A 20,606-nucleotide genomic window follows, 5' to 3' on the forward strand; every position below is an offset into this window, starting at 1 on the left:
CAACTTGAACTTGCATATGAACAATTGATGGTCTGTTCTGCAGTCAGTCCCTGGCCTTGTTCTGACTGATGATATTAAGCTTTTCCATCGTCTCTTTCCACAGATGCAGTTGATTTGATTCCTGTGTTCCATCTGGCAAGGTCCATGTGTGTAGTCACTGTTTATGTTGTTGAAAAATGGTATTTGCAATGAAGAAGTTGTTGGTCTTGCAAAAATTCTATCATGTGATCTCTGGCATCATTTTTTTTTATTTTTTATTTTTTTGTACTTCAGATGAAGGCTTATAGAACAAATAGTTTCTCATTAAACAGTTAGTACACATATTGTTTTATGACAGTGGTTAACAACCCTACGACATGTCAACACTCTCCCTTCTCAACCTTGGGTTCCTTATTACCAGCTTTCCTGTCCCCTCCTGCCTTCTAGTCCTTGTCCCTGGGCTGTTGTGCCCCATTAGTCTCATGGTTTTGTTTTATTAATGGGGCTGTCTAATCTTTGGCTGAAGGGTGAACCTCGGGAGTGACTTCATTACTTAGCTAAAAAGGTGTCCAGGGGCCACACTCGTGGGGTTTCTCCAGTCTCTGTCAGACCAGTAAGTCTGGTCTTTTGTTGTGAGTTAGAATTTTGTTCTACATTTTTCTCCAGCTCTGTCCAGTACCCTCTGTTGTAATCCATGTCAGAGCAGTCAGTAGTGGTAGCTGGGCACCATCTAGTTGTACTGGACTCAGTCTGTTAGAGGCCATGGTGGTTGTGGTCCATTGGTCCTTTGGGCTAATCTTAGCCTTGTCTGGCATCATTTCTATCACAAAGGCCGTATTTTCCAACTACTGAATTTTTGTTTCCAACTTTCGCATTGTAATCACCAGTAATTATCGATGCATTTTAATTGCATGTTTGATCAATTTCAGACTGCAGGAGTTGGTAAAAATCTTCAGTTTCTTCATCTTTGGCACTAGTGGTTGGTGTGTAAATTTGAATAATAATCATATTAACTTGTCTTCTTTGTAGGCATACGAATATTATCCTATCACTGACAGCATTTACTTTAGGATAGATCCTGAAATGTTCTTTTTGACAATGAATGTGATGCCGCTCCTCTTCAGTTTGTCATTCCTGGCATAGTAGACCATATGATTGTCTGATTCAGATAGCCAATACCAGTCCTTTTCAGCTCACTAATCCCTAGGATATTGATGTTTATGCATTCTATTTCATTTTTGACAACTTCTAATTTTCCTAGATTTATACTTCATGTATTCCCCATTCCAATTATCAGTGGATGTTTGCAGCTGTTTCTTCTCATTTTGAGTCATGTCACATCAGCAAATGAAGGTCCCAAAAGCTTTACTCCATCCACGTCATTAAGGTCAACTATACTTTGAGGAGACAGCTCTTTCCTAGTCATATTTTCAGTGCTTTCCAACCTGAGGGGCTCATTTTCCAGCACTACATCAGACCATATTCTGCCGCTATTCATAAGGATTTTACTGGACAGTTTTTTTTAGAAGTAGATCACCAGGTCCTTCTTCCTGGTCTGTCTTAGTCTGGAAGCTCTGCTGAAACCTGTCCACCATGGGTGACCCTGCTGTATTTGAAATACCAGTGACATAGCTTCCAGCATCACAGCAACACACAAGCCACTACAGTATGACAAATTGACAGATGAGTAGTTGAAGACTAGGTTTTCTTTATTAGTGATGATAATCCAGGATAAGTTACTTAACCACTTAGAGCCACATTCTCTCATCTGTAATAATAACTATTTTGAAACATGATTGTGAATATTGACTTTGGTGCCCAATATTACTTTGGCTTCCCCTCCTCTCACAGGGGAAGGTTAGAGGTGCTGGGCTAAGAACAGCCCTTGCCGCACCCCACTCCAGTCCCCGCTGGCCCTACTGCATGTGCAGCAGCCAGAGGAACTGGTGGTTGGGAGCAGCTGGAGTTCTGTAGCCTTAAGTGCCCAGCTGGGTGGTGATGAGGTGGAATAGAGGGAGAACATAGGAGATCTGAAGGAGTTAGCCTGGCATATCATAAGTGCCAGCTCACACCTGAGCAAGGAGTAGGCGACATCAAGATTGGAACATGGTCGGGACTGGGATGTTGGGCTCTAACAGAAAAGTGGGAGAAAATCAAAGACAAATGAACCTGGTCTGCAGCCTCCTTAAGGATTGGCCCGGCCACACGGTCAGAACGTTGGCCCCAGCTGCTGCTGGCAGGGAACAGCAGTTTTTGAGGAAGGGCCTGGGTCTTCCTTAGTGCCTGGCACAGAGAGCCTGTTTTAGGTTAAGGGAATTTGTCCAGATACTCCTTTTGCTAAAGCGCCCATCTGTTTCCCAATCCCAGTCTTCCACTTCTTCCAAAACTGAGTTAGTGAACGTATTCAGGAGTCCTCCATGATTGGCTTCACCTGACATTTCACAAATAATGATTTAAAATAAGAAAAGAAAAAGTGGCCATAGGCCCACCTGTGCAAACACTGCTAACATCTTGATGTATGTCCTTTCTTGCCTTCTCCTCTAAGCCCTACATGCAGATAGATCATTTTTATGTAGATCTGTTTTCTTTTGAGCATGCCATAATACATATGCTACTTTGATAGCTTTTCCACTTCAGAGTAAATGAGTACTTTCTGTATCTCATAAAATTCATCTCTGAGAAGAATGACTAAGTGCCAGGGTAGTAATAGAATTAGCCTCTGTCTTGCAGGATATACTCAGCTGTGTGACTGGTGGAGTGTTGGGGTGATTCTCTTCGAGATGCTGGTGGGGCAACCGCCCTTTTTGGCACCTACTCCCACAGAAACCCAACTGAAGGTAACTAAGAAAGAAACATCTGTCTGGTTGCAGAAAAGACAGTGGTTTTCTGATGAACCCCTTCCTTGGTGAACATTTGACCTCTTATTCTGAGTAGGGTAGGAATGTCAGTTGTATATAATGGGATTTTTTAAATATTATCATTTATTTTTTAAAAATTTATTTTGATAACTGAAGACATAAGAATTAGAGCCAGTTTTTATATGCATATATGTACCTGAAATTTTATTTAAGCCATTGGTTATCTGCCATCTTGGTATTTCCAGGGAAGGACTGTGAGCTGTTATTCTAGTTAGAAGCACTGAGGCATGGTGCAAATCATGATGTTGGATTATATTACTTAATATTCTGTGGTATTATTTTTATGACTGTATGATGGTCCATTATATATAAATATACCATAATTTAACCAGTATGTTTTAATAAGCCATTTATATTGCTCCAGATTTTTTTCACCCTGAACATCTTCCTATAGCTAAATCTTTATAACTATCCATGTTGTTCACTCAGAATAGATTCCTAGAAGTGAATCGCTAGGTCAAAGGGTGTGCACATTCTTCAGATTTTTAATATTGCCGAATTATAGGCAGGTGATTTGGTGATTAATTCTTCTAGTACTTGACTGATCCAAACACCTACTGTTATGTTCACCAAGCCTCATCTCATTTCCTTGATTTCCTCTATACCATGCCTAAGGAGCCCTGGTGGTGTAGTGGTGTAAAGCACTTGACTGCTAACCAGAAAGTCGGCGGTTTGAACAGACCAGGCACTCCACAGGAGAAGGATGTGGCAGTCTGCTTCCATAAAGATTTACAGCCCTGGAAACCCTGTGGGGCAATTCTGCTCTGTCCTGTAGGGTCGCTGTGAGTCAGAATCTACCCAACAACACCTAGTTTTTTTGTATTACACCATGCCTACCTCCTTTCCCCTATATTCCCTCACCGGCCCCCCCAAATGCATACCTAATTAAGCAGTCTGGTTTTAATACTGTTATATACTCTACAACTTTTTCTTTAAATCATTCACAAGAAGATTATACAGCATTGAAGTTAAGCCCAATGCAGGACTAGGATTTGGTTTTCAACCCCATCTTCCTAAACTTCCCCCAAAGGACCCACTTTCCCCGTACTCATTGTTTGTCACCTAGTAAAGCAGAACGTATAGACAGTTTTTTCTCTTTCCTCATTAAAGTGGCAGAATAAATAGTCATATTCTTTTCAAAAACAACTGCTGAGGTTCAAACCATCCCACCCACCCATACACCAACCACTTTCATGCCTCACCCACTGTCCCTGCACCCCCAGCTGTAGCCAGTTATACTGGCCTTGTTTGATCCTGATTCTAAGCATAAACATTGAAGAAGTTCTGTAGGTTCTCTTTTTCCCTGTAGACACATCTCTCTGAACATCCGACGGCTGGTTTGTGTGGCTGGGCACCATGACATGAGGCCAAGGCCATAGGGCCAGTCATCTTCATTCTTCCTGTCCGTGAAGTTGCAGTTTAAAAAAAAACAATTGACCATCTCTCAGCCACGGTGAATCTTGAATGAGAGCTGTGGTGATGGTTAAACAAAAACCCATTGCCATAGCTAAAGAAACAACTCATAGAGGGATCAGTACTGTCATTTTTGTAGAAAGCTCAAAGTTATTTTGTTAAACAATGTTTATGATAGAAGAAAATCAGTATCTTTTTGTCTGTATTTGGCTTTGTCATCCTGTGCCTCAGACTGCGAACCACCTACCAAAAGTAGAGTGACTTTTTTTTAACCTAAATTTTATTTTGTTGATTTTGTTGAGACTATACACACCAAAACATCTACCAATTCAGTTTTTTCATGTACAATTTGATGACATTGCTTACATTCTTCCAGTTGTGCAACGATTCTCATCCTCCTTTTCAGAGTTGTTCCTTTCTCATTAACATAAATTCACTGCACCCTAAGGTTCCTATCTAATTTTCCAAGTTGCTGTTGTCAGTTTGATCCCATATAGATAGTTCTTAAACGAGTATAATGCTCAAGGCAGACATTTTTTATCAGTTAAGCTAAACTGTTGTTTGGTTTTAAGAAGACTTCAGAGAATATTTTTGGTTTAAGGTTTAAAGATTTAAGGTTTTAAGATTATCAGGGCATAGTTTCAGATGTTCATCCATTTTCCATGGCTTCAGAAAGTCTGGAGTCCAGGAGAATTTGACATTCTGTTCTGCATTTTCCACCTTTTGATCAGGATTCTTCTATGGAATTTTTGATCAAAATGTTCACTAATGGTAGCCAGGCACCATCCAGTTCTACTGGTCTCGTGGCAAAGGAGGTGGCAGTTATTCATGGAGGCAATTAGCCACACATTCTATATCTTCCTCCTATTACTGACTCTCTTTCATCCTCTGTTGCTCCAGGTGAATAGAGTGACTTTTTATAGCTTCTCAAATCAACAACTGCTGCTTCTAATTCTATTCTAACTGTTCTCCCATTAGGAAACTAAGACTACCTAAAGTTAACATGTTATCACATAGAGGCCCAAAACCACCCTAGGTTGGCCCTGCATGTGCAGAGGCACTCAGGCATTGTTCTCTGTCCCTCCAGGTGATAAACTGGGAGAGCACACTCCACATCCCAGCCCAGGTCAAACTGAGCCCTGAGGCCCGGGACCTCATCACCAGGCTGTGCTGTGCTGCCGATAGCCGGCTAGGCAGGGCTGGGGCCGACGAGCTCAAGGCCCACCCATTCTTCAGTACCATCGACTTCTCCAGCGACATCCGTAAGCAGCCCGCGCCCTATGTGCCCAAGATCAGCCATCCCATGGACACCTCCAACTTCGACCCCGTGGATGAGGAAGGCCCATGGGACGAGGCCAGTGAAGACAGCACCAAGGCATGGGACACGCTCACCTCTGCCAACAACAAACATCCTGAGCACGCCTTCTATGAGTTCACCTTCCGAAGGTTCTTTGATGACAATGGCTACCCCTTCCGATGCCCTAAACCTTCAGGAGCAGAAGGCAATCAGTCTGAGAGTGCAGATGGAGAAAACGCAGCTGTCGGGGACCAGACTGAGGGCTGCCAGCCCGTGTACGTGTAGACGCTTCGCGTCCTCAGAAGCCACTTCCTCGCAGGCATACCCGGAACAGGCTGGCTAGGAAGGTTGTGAGTTAGTCTATTGATGCTACATGTGAATACTGGCCTTTAACAACAAAGAACCAACCAAATCAAAACTTTAAAAAGACCCGAGTCTAGCAGATCTTCATTGTAGATCTGGTTGATAGGGTCAATATTACCTTTGTATTGGCTTTTAAGGACCTTCACCACATTAAAACAATATTTTTCAAAACTTAGTACAGTTTAAAAGAGCACTTATTTTGTTTATATCCATTTTTTCTTACTAAATTATAGGGATTAACTTTGACAAATCATGCTGCTGTTACTTTCTACATTTGTATTTTATCCATAGCTCTTATTCACATTTAGGAAAAGACATAAAAACTGAAGAACATGTGATAAAATCTCTGTGCAATAATTTAAAAAACAAAACAAAAAAACACTGCTCTGATGTTACTGATACCATTTTATTTTACACAGTGGTTTTTATTTTATATTTTTTCCCACATTTCAAAATTGTGATATAATGTTAAAGGCTGCTTTTTGTTTGCTTTTTGCATATTCTAGTACAGTAGGAAGTGTGAGCAAGACGATTATGTGGCTGTGGTTTTAGATGTCTGGTGTGTGGAGAATGCTGCATGAGCAGTTTTTTTCTATAATAAAATTACCATATCTTGCCATTCACAGCAGGTCCTGTGAATATGTTTTTATCAAGTATCTTTAAGTGAGGTGTTCTAGACAGTGTGTTAATAATGTATAGTGTGGGTGATTTCCTTGCTATGATTGTATCCCTTATTGTTTTGTTAAGAAATGCAGATGTGTATGAGAAGCGATTTTTTTGTGTGTCTTGGGGTGTGATTGAATTCTTTGGGGAGTTAAACATCTATCACATACTAAAATTGTACACATCAAAAGGGATTAATTTAGGGATGCCAAAAATGTTTAAGTTAATTATGAAACTATGTCCATTTCTCTAGTCAGTATACTCTTCATTTTTGGGATAGCTAATGTGTAGAATTCTGTCAGTAGCTATGCCCGTACTGCTTTGTTTTTTCACCAGCAGACTGTCCACACTGAAAGGTTAAAGTGAAAGGTATCCACCTGTTGTCTTAAGCAACTGAGGTGTTACCACAATGAGATGTTATCACAATGAGATTTAGTAATCTTATGTCTCCTTCACATTCTTTTGGTGTGCATTGAAGTTCGTCAGATCTTGTTTTTTGTTTTTAAATACATTTTTCCAATCTTTGTAAAAAAGCAAGGATTATTCATAGTGACAATGGAATACAAAAATGAGTAAGCCATACATATTTTCTTAGAAGTAGAGGTGTATATATAACTACATAAACACAAAATATTCCTTATTTCAAATTAGTATGAATCCTATTTAAAGTGATTTATATTTGAGTAAAACGTTCAATTTTTCTTGCTTTTTAAAAAATCTGATGCATCATATTTTTCATTATATTATTCCACATAATTTTCTTTGAAGTTTATTGTGTAATGTATCCATTATTTAGTACCTATCTAGGCAACAACACTTACAAATTTATCAATGTCTAAACTTAAAAAAAAAAATGATTCCTGTGTACTTGTTTACATTTGTATGAATGGCATATTCTGAAGTCTGCTGTGCTTGTATCGTGAATGTCAGTATTTTGCTATTTTATAGTAACGCCATTTTGTTATTTACAGCGCTCTGACGTACTTTCATGTGGTAGGTTCTTTCTCAGGAACTCAATTTAACTATTATTTATTGATATACCATTGCCTTTGAAGAGCTTCTACTGGCACAATTTATTATTAAAATTTTGAATCCAAATACTTTAGTTGGTGTCATGTTTTATTGGGATTTGTAAGTTCTTGCTTTTATCGACATGTTACAACTCCCACCAGCTGTCCAGTGATGCACATATAGCTGGGTCTGTGAACTACTTACTGAAGGAGCCACCATGACAAGAGGGGAGGGGAGAAGACTCTCCCCAGACACAGTTCTGTCTGACGAAGGCCCTGGGGATGTCAGAAAAACAGGCTTTCACGTCAGACACACAAAGTCCAAATCAGGCTGTGGTTCTGCGACCCAGTCTCTCTTGTGTAAAATGGAGACAAAATATACCTCGTTAGTCATTAATGTTGAATGGATTAAATAGGATATCAGATACAGTAGTCCCCTTATCCTCAGGGGATATGTTCCAAGACCTCCCATGGATGCCTGAAACCAGGGATAATGCCAGATCCTATAGATACATGATTTTTCCTATACATATGTATCTGTGATAAAGTTTGATTTATAAATTAGGCTCAGTAAGAGATTAACAATATAACTAATAGAATGACAGAGCAGGACAGCATGAGATTTCATCATGCTACCTACTTATTTGACATTTTCCAGTGGCGGTTGACCAAGGGTAACTGAAACTGAGGAAAATGAAACCACAGATGGGGGGAGGCTACTGTATGTATACCAAACCAAACCTCTTGCCATCAAGTCGATTCCAACTCATAGTGACCCTATAGGACAGAGTAGAACTGCACATGGGGTTTTCAAGGAGCAGCTGGTGGGATTCAAACTCCTGGCCTTTCGGTTAACAGCTGAGCTCTTAACCACTGTACCACCAGGGCTCCACTGTATACATTGTGGGTGGGTTATAAAATACATCATAAATAATAGCTAATTTCCCTGCAGGAGAAAGTTAAACTGAGAGGGTAAGTGCAGTACCCCAACCTTTGCCTTAAAATGGGTGGTATTAAGAAATTCGGGAAAAAAATAAGCTTGTTTTACTTTGGGTTAGTGTTTTGCATAGGTACAAGCACATGGCTTAAAAATCAAAATGTATAAAGGGATATACAAAAAAAATCTATTCCATTACCCTTGGAGCCCTGGCCGCGCAGTGGTTAAGAGCTATGGCTGCTAACCAAAAGGTCGGCAGTTTGAATCCACCAGCCACTCCTTGGAATCCCTATGGGACAGTTGTACTCTGTTCTGAAGGGTTGCTATGAGTCAGAATCAACTTGACGGCAATGGGTGTGGTTTGGTTTGGTTTGGCTTATTCCATTACCTGGTCATTCATCTCTCCACAGACAACAGATGATACTAGAAATGAAGAGTCTGTGCATACACAGTATAAGAAAATATACCTTTTTTTTTCTCTCTTTTATACAAATGGGAGAGTATTCATGTTTTTCTGCATCCTTTTTCTTCCCTTAGTGTACCTTGGCCATCTGTATATCAGCACATAGAGAAATTCTTCATTCTTTATTACTACTGCATAGTATTCCATTGTGAGGGTGTTTCATAATCAAGTCAGTCCCATATTGATGGACATTTCAGTTGTTTCTGATTTTTGGCTATTATAAGCAATGCTGGAATAAATAACCTACAAACATTATTTTGGCATAGGAAAATATGTAGGAATCTAGGTCAGAAGGCAAGTATTCACAACTTTTATAAACATTGCCAAATTGCCCAGCATAGTGTTGGGAGACACTCCTCCATGGTTCTCCCCTACACATTTTGCAAGGTATGCCAAGAATGCAGGCCCTGACCACTCAACCTGGCCATTTCTCAAAGTTGGGTTTGCCAGGAACAACCTTGAGGGATGAGGTAATGTTTCTCTGGGTCCCTGGCCAAAGAGCAAGCATGCTTACTGCTTGCTATCAAACAGGTTAATTTCCCCCAAGCTCAGCATTCCTCAGTTGCAACAAGAACCCACTGTATCTATACAGCAAACATCTGGGCCTTTTATGTTGTCCCTGCTGGACTTGGGGACAAAAGGAACAGATGCAAATATGGTAATGCTTATTTGCTTACTGTGCTGTAGTAAAGTCCTGTATCTCTGATTCAAGAGTTTCTTGTCTTCCAGCATCCATGAAAGAGTAACATAACTTACTAGTTGTAAATAAGGTAAAATCAGAGATTAGACCTGCCAATGAATATTGTGCCAATATATGCTACCAGTAGCACTACATGGGGACACTTACCTACAGCCTGGCCAATCACACAATGTATTAACCTTTTTGATCTTCACCCATTGATGAAAAAAATGGTATCTTGATGTGATTTTACTTTATATTCCACTATTTTGAAAGAAGGTGAGCATCTTCATGTATGCTTAATCTCCAACTGAATTTATTTTAAAGATGTAAGATAGCTGAGACAATTTTTTAGAGTAATGACCCTAATTTTACACATTATTTTGAGTGTTACTGCCTGAGGCCTGCCTTAGAGAATCCCAAAATATTTCCATTCATCTTCTCTTCCTGGTCAGCCCAAGTGAACTGTTTAATTGGGCTAGTGGCCAGGTAACAGATTACTGAGAACAGAAAATTCTTTGGTGTTTTTGAAAGATTCCTTGGAAGATGAATACTCTGCTCAGAGCATCACAAGGGCACAGCCAGGCCTGCCTTCAACATATTTGTGGTCATTGTGGGATGTGATTAGAGTCTGTTGCTGGGAGAAGTAACTCATTACATTCCTTCCAAGTTTCATTCTTCGCACTTGCATGTTTTGTGTCCTTTGCTAAATCTACGTGCAGTTCATAAAGACAAAAACATCAGCCAGCATGGTGTGTTTTCCCTTAACCTCCTGTGAGCTTAACTTTTTCAGTTGCAGATTTTTGAAATGGAGTTCATTCTACTTCCTCCAGATAAGATGTATAAACCAAGTTAAAATCTTCAGTAAGTACTTACCTAATTTTTTACTTCCAATGGCAAAATTCAGCATCACCAAAAAGTTCTTTACTATTCAGTTCATATTTGTAAGTAGTACTGCTATGTGAGTGTTGCTAGCCAACCATTATATCCCTTTCCAGCAATGAAGGACTTTTTCCTTAGCAAGGGAATTTTCCATTTCCAAAAGTGGCAGCCTGAATTTAATGGTCAAAATGAGCTATTCACCTTAAAAAGGCAGAAAACTTTTATTACTCGACACTGGAATGAAAATACACGTGGCCTATTACTAAGGAGAGAAAGTTAGCCTGGATTGGCTACATGAATTCAACTAGGTTCAAACATTCCACTGCCTCTCTGAAACAGGTCATTAGAAATGATGGTTATTTCTTCTAAGAAGAACTAGTTAGTTGATGGGTGTGCTCTCTCCAATCCCCTTTGCCATGGGGAGAAACTGAGTGAGACACAGCTCCAGACTTCTCAAACACCTTCCTGGGAAAGTTGGAAGAAAAAACAAGGCAGAAGCCTGTGGTTGTATAGGTCTGCCTGTGCCTAGGTGAGTGTCTTAATTACCTAGTGCTGTCATAACAGCAATACCACAAGTGGGTGACTTGAAAGAACAAATTTATTTTCTCAGAGTTCTGGAGGCTGAAAGTCTAATCAGGGTCTTGGCCAGGTCAATTCCTTCTGTGAGCCTCTTTCCTAGTTCCTGGTGTCTCCCAGCGATTCTTGGCATTTCTTACCGTTCCTTTGCTTGTAGACCTAACATGTTGTCTGTCTTCCTCCTTTGTGTGTCTCTGTGTCTAATCTGCTCTTTTTATAACTCAGAAGTTAATAGGTTTAAGACCCAGCCTAACCTCGGGTATTGCCCAATTAACATACCAATGAAAACCCCTATTTTCAAGCAGGGTCATATTTACAGATACAGGGGTTAGGATTTCAGCATGTATTTAGAAGGAACACAATTCAATGTATAACATTCTGCCCTTTGGCCCCCTAAATTCATGTTCTTCCCACCTGCATAATACATTCACCCTATCACATCATCCACAGAAATCTTAACTCATTCCAGCATCAACTTTAAGTCCAAAATATCTTGTCAATCATCTAAGTCAAGTATGAGTGAGACTCCGAGTGTGTTCCATCCTGGGGCAAACTATAGTACAGTATCACAGCCAGGATATTGACATTGGTAGAGTCAAGACACAGAACAGTTCAATCACCACGGGAATCCCTCATGTTGCCCTTTTATAACCACACCCATATCCCAACCCCCTACTACCCCCTCTTTAACTCCTGGAAACCACTAATCTATTCTCCATTTCTATAAACTGTCATTTCAAGAGTGTTATATAAACAGGATCACACAGTACGCAACCTTTGGGAACTGACATTTCACTCCACATAATTCTCTGTAGATTCATCCAGATTGTTGTGCGTATCAATAGTTCATTCTTTTTATTGCTGAGTAGTAATTCCATGATACGTGAAGAGTTTGCAGTTGGATTTGGAATAAGTTCATAGAAAACTAAGCAAGTGAAAAAAAATTATTAACTCCAGGAAAATCTAAAGGTTGTGCAGAAAAATAAAAGTAATTATAGTTTACTATATGGTTCAGTTAGGAATGGTATTTGCATAGTCATAATAATAAAATACTAAATTTTGATTTCACTAAATTATGGCCTTTATTAGGAAGAAGGGGGAACAGGAAAGGCATGCATATGTAGGGGGCAGGGGGCTTAAAAAGAGTTAAATTCCCATCTTCCATAATGGGAAATAATGAGATCATGCTTAAGATGGAAAATTCAAGGTGTTGCATTACAGGCATGCTATTTGGTTACAAATCCTTTGTCAGATGTGTGTATTGAGAATATCTTCTGCCCTTTTCTTAATGGTGTCTTTTGAAGAGCAGAAGCTTTTAATTTTAATGAGGCCCAATTATTTATTTCTTTCATGGTTAGTGTATTTCTGTGTTCTATTTAAGAAATCTTTGCCTGCTTTAAGGTCATGAAGAAATTCTGTGTTTTCTTCTAGCAGCCTTTCAGATCTAAGATCCATCTTAACTATTTTTTGTGTTTAATGATTTTTTTTTTTTTAAGCAAAAAGAAAGTTTTATTCGGCATATATTCAAAAGGGCAGAAGTGGGAAGCGGACAAGCATGCTGCTAGAGCCATGTCTGCCCGAGTCCAAAGAATATTACAGAATAGGCAAGAATTGGAAAACTGATAAGCCTGCTGCCACAGCCATGTCTGAGTGTTTAATGACTTTTGTTAACATGAACATGTCTTACGCTCCATTGAATTCCCATTGCCTAGCACACAATAGGCATTCAACTTTTTTGTTAACTTTAGAGCAAGGGCTATGTGTTACACTCATTTGTTTTCTCCCCAAACCATTTCCATCATCTGGTGCCTAACACGATGCTATACAAATAATAATCTTAAATAAATAGGTGCCCAAAGAAGCCAAGAATAAAGGCCACAGCTGGGTTTCTTCATGTACCCGAGGAGCCAGGGCAAAGCCCTGCTGTGCCGCACCTAGACTTGACAGGTGCTGTTCTTCAGATGGAGAGAAGGAGGCTGAGTCTACAGCTAATCTGTCTTTAAAATTCAGAGTCTTCAAACCAAAGCTGTGAGCAGTGTAAGAGATTACAGGAGAGCAGGACCAGCTCTTTACTCCCACCTTCCATGTGCTTCCTGGGAACCATTTTTTTTGTTGTTGTTGTTGTTGTTTCTTTTTTAATAATTTATTTTTGTTGTCATTGAGAATATACATAGTGGAACATACACCAATTCAATAATTTCTACATATAATTATTGAATTTGGTGACATTGATTACATTTTTTGAGTTGTCCAGCCATTCTCACCCTCCTTTCCCTAGTTGTTCCTCCACTATTAACATAATCTTACTGCCCCCTGAATTTCCTATGTAATCTTTCAAGTTGCTGTTGTCAATTTAATCTCACATAGATCTTAAAAGAGCACAAGCCTCAAGGCAGACATTTTTTACCAGTTAAGCTAAACTATTGTTTTGTTTTAAGAAGACTTCAGGGGATATTTTTGGTTTCAGGTTTAAAGATTATCTGAGGGCAATATTTTCAGGTGTTCATCCAGGCTCCATGGCTCCAGAAATGTTGGAATCTATAAGAATTTGAAATTCTGTTCTACATTTCCCCCTTTTGATCAGGATTCTTCTATAGAATCTTATATCAAAATGTTCAGTAATGGTAGCTGGGCACCATCCAGTTCTTCTGGTCTCATGGCAAAGGGGATAGTTATTCATGGAGGCAATTAGCCACACATTCAGTTTCCTCCTATTCCTGACTCTTCTTCTTCCACTTTTGCTCCAGGTAAAAAAAGACAAATTGTTGTACCTTGAATGGCTGCTTACAAGCTTTTAAGACCCCAGGCACTACAGAATGGGCTAGGAGGTAGATTGGAAGCACAAAACATAATATTAGGCCAATTAACTGGGATGCCCCATCAAACCATGACCTTAAACCTCAAAACCAGGGAACCAAATCCCATGAAAGCAAACTCAGCAGCTACTCTTTTTTTTTTTTTTTTGATCATTGTTGTATATATATCACACAACTTTTATCAATTCAACTTTTTACAGGTGTACAACTTATTGATAGCAGTTACATTAATCAGCTGTGTGACCCTACCCTTAATGTGATTTTTCCATCACCATAAACTGAAACAGGGTAGGTGAAAAATAGGAAGACCCTCAATGAGATGGATTAACACCGTGACTAGAACAATGGGCTCAAGCATAACAATGACTGTGAGGATGGATCCATTCAACGGAACTAACTCGACGGCAATGGGTTATAATGTCTTTAAGCTCCATTCATATTGTAGCATGTATCAAGACTTCATTTCTCTTACTGGCTGTCTTAGTTATCTAGTGCTGCTATAACAGAAACACCACAAGTGGATGGCTTTAACAAAGAGAATTTATTCTCTCACAGTGCAGTAGGCTACAAGTCCAAATTCAGGGCATCAGTTCCAGGGGAAGGCTTTCTCTGTCGGCTCTGGAGGAAGGTCCTTGTCATCAGTCTTCCCATGGTCTGGGAGCATCTCAGCACAGGAACCTCAGGTCCAAAGGACACACTTTGCTCCCAGCACTGCTTTCTTGGTGCTGTGAGGTCCCCGTGGGTCTCTGCTCGCTTCTCTCTTTTATTTCTCAAAAGAGATTGGCTTAAGACACTACCTAATCTTGTAGACCTCATCAACATAACTGTCACTAATCCACCTAATTACATCATAGTGATAGCATTTACAATACATGGAGAAATCACATCAGATGATAAAATGGTAGATAATCATACAATATTGGAAATCATTACCTAGCCAAGTTGACAGATATTTTGGGGGGACACAATTCAATCCATGACATTCCACCCTTTGGACCCCAAAAATATCACATCCTTACAACATGCAAAACATTCATCCCAAGTCCAAAATCCAAAAATTCCTCTTCGTCTGTGAAATCTAGAATACAAGTTACCTGCTTACAAAAGTACAATGGCAGAACAGGCACAAGCTAGATATTTCCATTACAAATGGGAGAAATTTCAGGGAAAGAAGGCATAACAGGCACCAAGCAAGTCAGCAGAACACATTACATTAGCCCTGAAGGCTTAAAAATAATCCTCTGTTCTCTGAGACCATTTACACAACAGCCCTGCCCTCCAGATTCTGAGTGGAGGCCCCTCAGCCCTGGGATTCAGCTCCGCCTTCCAGGCCCACTGGGACAGCAACTCTGCTCCCTTAGCTTTAGGCACACCATTCTCCTAGTCCTAAGTGGCAACTCCACCCTTAGAAACACCAAAGGCCATGGCTCCACCCTTTGAAACCCCTGAGGTCGAGGCCATACCTTTTGAGACTGAGGCAGCTCGGCTTCCTGTGTTCCTTGTCTCTTCAGCTTCTGCTTCCTGTGGGCTCTCGGCCCTTGGGCCTCACGCCCGCATCTGCCCTGCTGGGACAAGTGTTTTAAAGCTCTATAGCTCCACCAATAAGTGCCTGGAGGCACCCCACTCCACCAGGAAGCCTCCTGCGCACAGGCACTCAGCTCCCTCGCTCCATGGGTCGGCAAGCCTAGCTGCACCAATAAGTGCCTGGAGGCACCCCACTCTGCCAGGAAGCTGCCTGTGCACAGGCACTCAGCTCTCTTGCTCCGTGGGTCGGCTCCAGCACCGTGTGGTGCTGGTCTCCTGGTTCTGCTGCTGTCAGTCTTCTGCCACTACCAGTCCTCTGCCACTGCTGCTTCTCTGCTGCTGCCAGTCCTCTATCCATTTAGTTTCAAAAACCACTTCCACATTTTAGGTATCTGTTAGAGGAGCAACCCACTCTTGGTACCAAATGTCTTAGGCTGGGTTCCCTAGAGAAGCAAAACCAGTAAAGCATATAAATATATATAGAGAGAGATTTATATTAAAGAAACAGCTCACCCGATTGTAGAGGCTGGAACGTCGCAAGTCTGTGGGTTAGGTTAGAGGCTTCTCCCAATTCACGTAGCCACAGGGGCTGGCGAACCCAAGATCGGCAGGTTGGAAAGCAGGGCTCTTGCTCACAGGCTGTGAAGATCAACAAATCCCAAGATCGGTAGTAAGCTGTTCACTCAAGTCCCAAGAACTGGAGGTCAGATGAACAGGAGGCAACCACAGGATCCAGAGTGAGCAAAAAGCCAGAATGTCTGCTTATATTTTGATGCAGGCCACACCACCAAGGAAACTCCCTTTCAACTGACTGGCTACTCACAGCAGATTCCATCATGGGAGTGATCATATATAAACACTGAGAATCATGGCCCAGCTAAATTGATGTGCAATGTTAACCATCACACTGGCTGAGTAGGATTGCATTGTATGTATGTACCACATTTTGTTAATCCATTCATCCACTGATGAAAATTTAGGTTATTTCCACTTTTTGGCTATTGTGAACAGTGCTGGAATGAACATTGGTGTACAAGTATCTGTTTGTGTCTCTGCTTTCAAATCTTTTGGGTATATATGTAGGAGTGGAATTGCTAGGCTACATGTGGAGCCCTAGTGGCACAGTGGTGAAGAGCTACGACTAGTAAGCAAAAGGTCAGCAGTTACAATCCACCAGCTGCTCCTTGTAAACCATATTGGGCAGTTCTACTCTGTCCTATAGGGTTGCGATGAGTTGGACTCGATGGCAACGGGTTTGGTTTTGGTTATAGTAGTTCTAAGAATGCCTGGTGGCACAGCGGTTAAAGTGCTTGGCTACTAAACAAAAGGTCAGCAGTTCAAACCCACCAGCCACTCCATGGGAGAAAGATGTGGCAGTCTGCTTCCATAAAGATTTACAGCCTTGGAAACCCTAGGGAGCAGTTCTACTTAGTCCTGTAGGGTCACTATGAGTTGGAATCAACTTGACAACAGTGGGTTTAGTGTTTGGTTTTTATAGTAGTTCTATTTTTAGTTTTTTGAGGCTGTTTTCCACGGCTGTATCATTTTGCATTCGCACAGCAATGGATAAGGGTTCCAATTTCCCCACATCCTCGCCAACCTTTGTTATTTTCTAGGGTGTTATTTTTTTAATCTTAGCCATCCTAGTGGGAGTCAAATGGTTTCTCATTGTAGTTTTGATTGCATCTCTCTGATGGCTAATAACATTGAGCATGTTTTCATGTGTTTGGTGGCCATTTGAATGTACTCTTTGGTGAAATGTCTATTCAAGTCCTTTGCCCATTTTATGATTGGGTTGTTTGTGTTTTTGTTGTTGTAGAAGTCTTATATATAGTTTGGTTATTAGGTTCTTATTGGATGTCTTAGTTATCTAGTGCTGCTATGACAGAAACACCACAAGTGCTTTAACAAACAGAAATTTATTTTCTCACAGTTTAGGAAGCTGGAAGTCTTAATTCATGGTGCAGGCTCTCAGGGAAGGCTTTCTGTCTGTCAGTTCTGGAGGACGGTCCTTGTCTCTTTGGAGTGCTACTCCTGGGAGATCTTCATGTGGCTTGGCACCTCTCTTCCCCCATCTCTGCTCTCTCGCTTGCTTGTTAAATTTCGTTTATATCTCAAAAGAGATTGACTCAAGATACACCCTAATCCTGCCTTATTAACATAACAAACATAATCTAATCCTCATTAACATGATCTAATCCTGCCTCATTAACATAAATAGGTTAGATTTACAACATATCACAAAATGGAGGATAATTACATCAGATCACAAAATGGAGGACAACCACACAATACTGGGAATAACGATGAGACAAGTTGACACATATTTTGAGGGGACAATTCAGTCCATGACATTGGATACATGGTTTCTGAAGATATTCTCTCAGTTGGTAGCTTGTCTTTTCAGTTTTTTTGTAAAGCATTTTGATGAACAAAAGTTTTTAATTTTTATGAGGTCCCATTTATATTTTGTCTTTTGCTGTTTGTGCTTTTGTTATTATATTAGATAATCCTTTGTTAACAGCTAGGCCCAACAGCGTTGCGCCTGCTTTTTCTTCTAAGAATTTTGTGGTTTTAGTTTTCACCTTTAGGTCTTTAACCCATTTTTAATTTGTTTTTGTGTGTGGTGTGAGGCATGTATCTTGTTTCATTTTTCTGCATGAGAAATTCAATTTTTGCAGCACCATTTATTGAAGATACCCTTCTTTCCTCATTGAATGGACTTAGCACCCTTGTCAAAAATCAGATGACCATAGACGTGTGGGTTTATTTCTGGGCTCTCAATTCTATTCCATTGCTCTCTATGTCTATTGTTACACCCCTCCCCCCAAAAAAACCTGTTGCTGTCGAGTTGATTCCGACTCATAGCGACCAGTACCAGGCTATTTTGATTGTTGTAGCTGTATGATATGTTTTAAAATCATGAAGTATGAATCCTCATACTTTGTCTTTCTCTTTCAACATTGCTTTAGCTATTCATGGCCTCTTGTCTTTCCATATAAACTTAAGGATTGGTTTTTCTATTTCTGTAAAGAAGGCTGTTGGGGTTTTGATCAGGATTGCACTGAATCTATAGATCGCTTTGAGTAGTATTGACATCTTAAAATTATTAAGTCTTTCAATCCATGAACATGGAACATCTTTCCATTTATTTGAGTCTTCTTTAATCTCTTTCAGCACTGTTCTATAATTTTCATTGTATAAGTCTTTCACATCCATGGTGAAACTTATTCCTAGGTATTTGATTCTCTTAGATGTTATTATAAATGGAATTGTTTCCCTAATTTCCCTTTGAGATTTCTCATTGCTGCTGTGTAGAAACCCAACTGATTTTTGTTTGTTGACTATGTATCCTGCAACTTTGCTAAATTTCTCTATTAGCTCTAGAAGCTTTCTTGTAGACTCTTTGGGATTTTCTATATATAGGATCATGTCATCCACAAACAGGAATAATTTTACTTCTTCTTTTCCAATCTGGATAATTTTATTTCTTTTTCTTATCTTATTGCTCTGGCTAGGACTTCTAATACAATATTGAATAGAAGTGGTGAGAGTGGGCACCCTGGTATTGTTCCCCATTTCAAGGAGAAAGATCTCAGTCTTTCTCCATTAAGTATAATGTTGGCTGTTGGCTTTTCATACATGCCCTGAATCATATTGAGGAACTTTCCTTCTATTCCAATCTTATTGAGGATTTTGATCAAGAAAGGGTTTTGGGTTTTATCAAATCCTTTTTCTGTATCCATAGAGGTGATCATGTAGTTCTTTCCTTTGTTTTATTGATGTGGTGTATTAGTTGATTGATTTTCTAATTTTGAAACATTCTTGCATTCGTGTAATAAATTCCACTTGGTATGGTGTCTGATTTTTTTTTTTTTTTACCTTGAATTTCTCATTGAGGTTTCAAAATAGCCTTGACTTAGAACTTCTGAAGATGTAAATATTCTTGGAGGACCTTTTTTTTTCTTTTTTTATAGTAGCTTACAATCTGGGCAGAATGTAGGATTAAAAACTGCTTAGACAGGGGTTGGCAACCAATGTCAGAAAACAATATGTGTATTGATTGTGTAATGAGAAACTAATTTGCTCTGTAAAACTTCATCTAAAGCACAATTTTTAAAAAAAAGAAAAAGTACTTAAACTGCCTACTGCCTTTTTAAAGGCAGTATGAGTATGCCAAGTAAAGACATTTTAATTATTTCAGATATTGATAGTTACTGGTTTCTACTTTTTCACCAGTACAAGTGTTCAGGGTAAAAATATCTTTAGGGCATTTATTCCTTTCCTTTCATAGTCTTTTACTTGTAAAGCATGAATCTGGGATGATAAAAAATGATACAGAAGAAAGCAACAAACTGTGGCTTTTGTGTAGTGGGTGGGAAACAAGCTGCAGGCTATGGCAGGCCAGGAGTTCCCATTCAGTCAGATGTTCTGTGGAACCACCAGTAGTGTACAGTGTTGTGGGCTCATCTTTCTTCTCTTTCTTCCAAAGGTCTCAAACAGTTTAAATGGGAGGCTGAACATGATGACTGGTCCTAATTTTTGCTGTTTAACCATTTTTCTTGATCTTGCTCTCTGATTCCATACATTCCAGATTGTTCAATGGATTTGTAATAAACTTCCAAGAAGGGAAATTTCTTGTTCATTGTCTGAAATCTTGGCTTGTGTTCATTTTATTAAACAAAAAATAGGCTCCAAAAATGCCCATAAGTTCAGCTACTAAAACTCCTTTAAAGAGCTTTTTTGCCAGTGGTTCCATAGTACAAGCCCTCCTAAAGCATGCACATGGGAAGAGGGTCTGCCTGATCTTTTTAATATGCTGTTGAATTCTGTTTGCTAGTGTTTTGTTGAGGATTTTTGTATCTATATTCTCAATGAATATTGACCTATAGTCCTCTTTTCTTGTGGTGTCTTTGTCTGGTTTTGTTATCAAGGCTATGTTTGCTTCACAGAATGAATTAGGGATTATTCCTTCCTTCTCTATCTTTCCGAAGAATTTAAAGAGGATTGATATCAATTCTTCTGTAAATGTTTAGTAGAATTCCCCAGTGAAGCCATCTGGTGCGGGAATTTAGTTTTTTTATTT

At 39.8% G+C, this 20,606-nt stretch overlaps 1 protein-coding gene and 1 pseudogene across 1 annotated transcript in view; one reads left to right on the top strand and one right to left on the bottom strand.

The window, feature by feature from the left end:
* Positions 1 to 7,999, top strand: part of LATS2 (large tumor suppressor kinase 2) — a 115,009-nt gene extending 107,010 nt beyond the window's left edge. Inside the window, exons 9-10 of the mRNA XM_004388409.3 lie at positions 2,710 to 2,816; positions 5,398 to 7,999. Coding sequence (XP_004388466.1) covers positions 2,710 to 2,816; positions 5,398 to 5,892 — 602 coding nt within the window. The 3' untranslated portion in view covers positions 5,893 to 7,999. The remainder of the gene's footprint in view (positions 1 to 2,709; positions 2,817 to 5,397) is intronic.
* A 12,056-nt stretch (positions 8,000 to 20,055) lies between these two features.
* On the bottom strand, positions 20,056 to 20,279 carry LOC111822780 (protein CEBPZOS-like; annotated as a pseudogene).
* Positions 20,280 to 20,606: the final 327 nt, after the last annotated feature.

The sequence above is a fragment of the Trichechus manatus genome, unplaced genomic scaffold, assembly GCF_000243295.1.
Source record: "Trichechus manatus latirostris isolate Lorelei unplaced genomic scaffold, TriManLat1.0 scaffold00210, whole genome shotgun sequence".
Taxonomy (NCBI): Eukaryota; Metazoa; Chordata; class Mammalia; order Sirenia; family Trichechidae; genus Trichechus; species Trichechus manatus.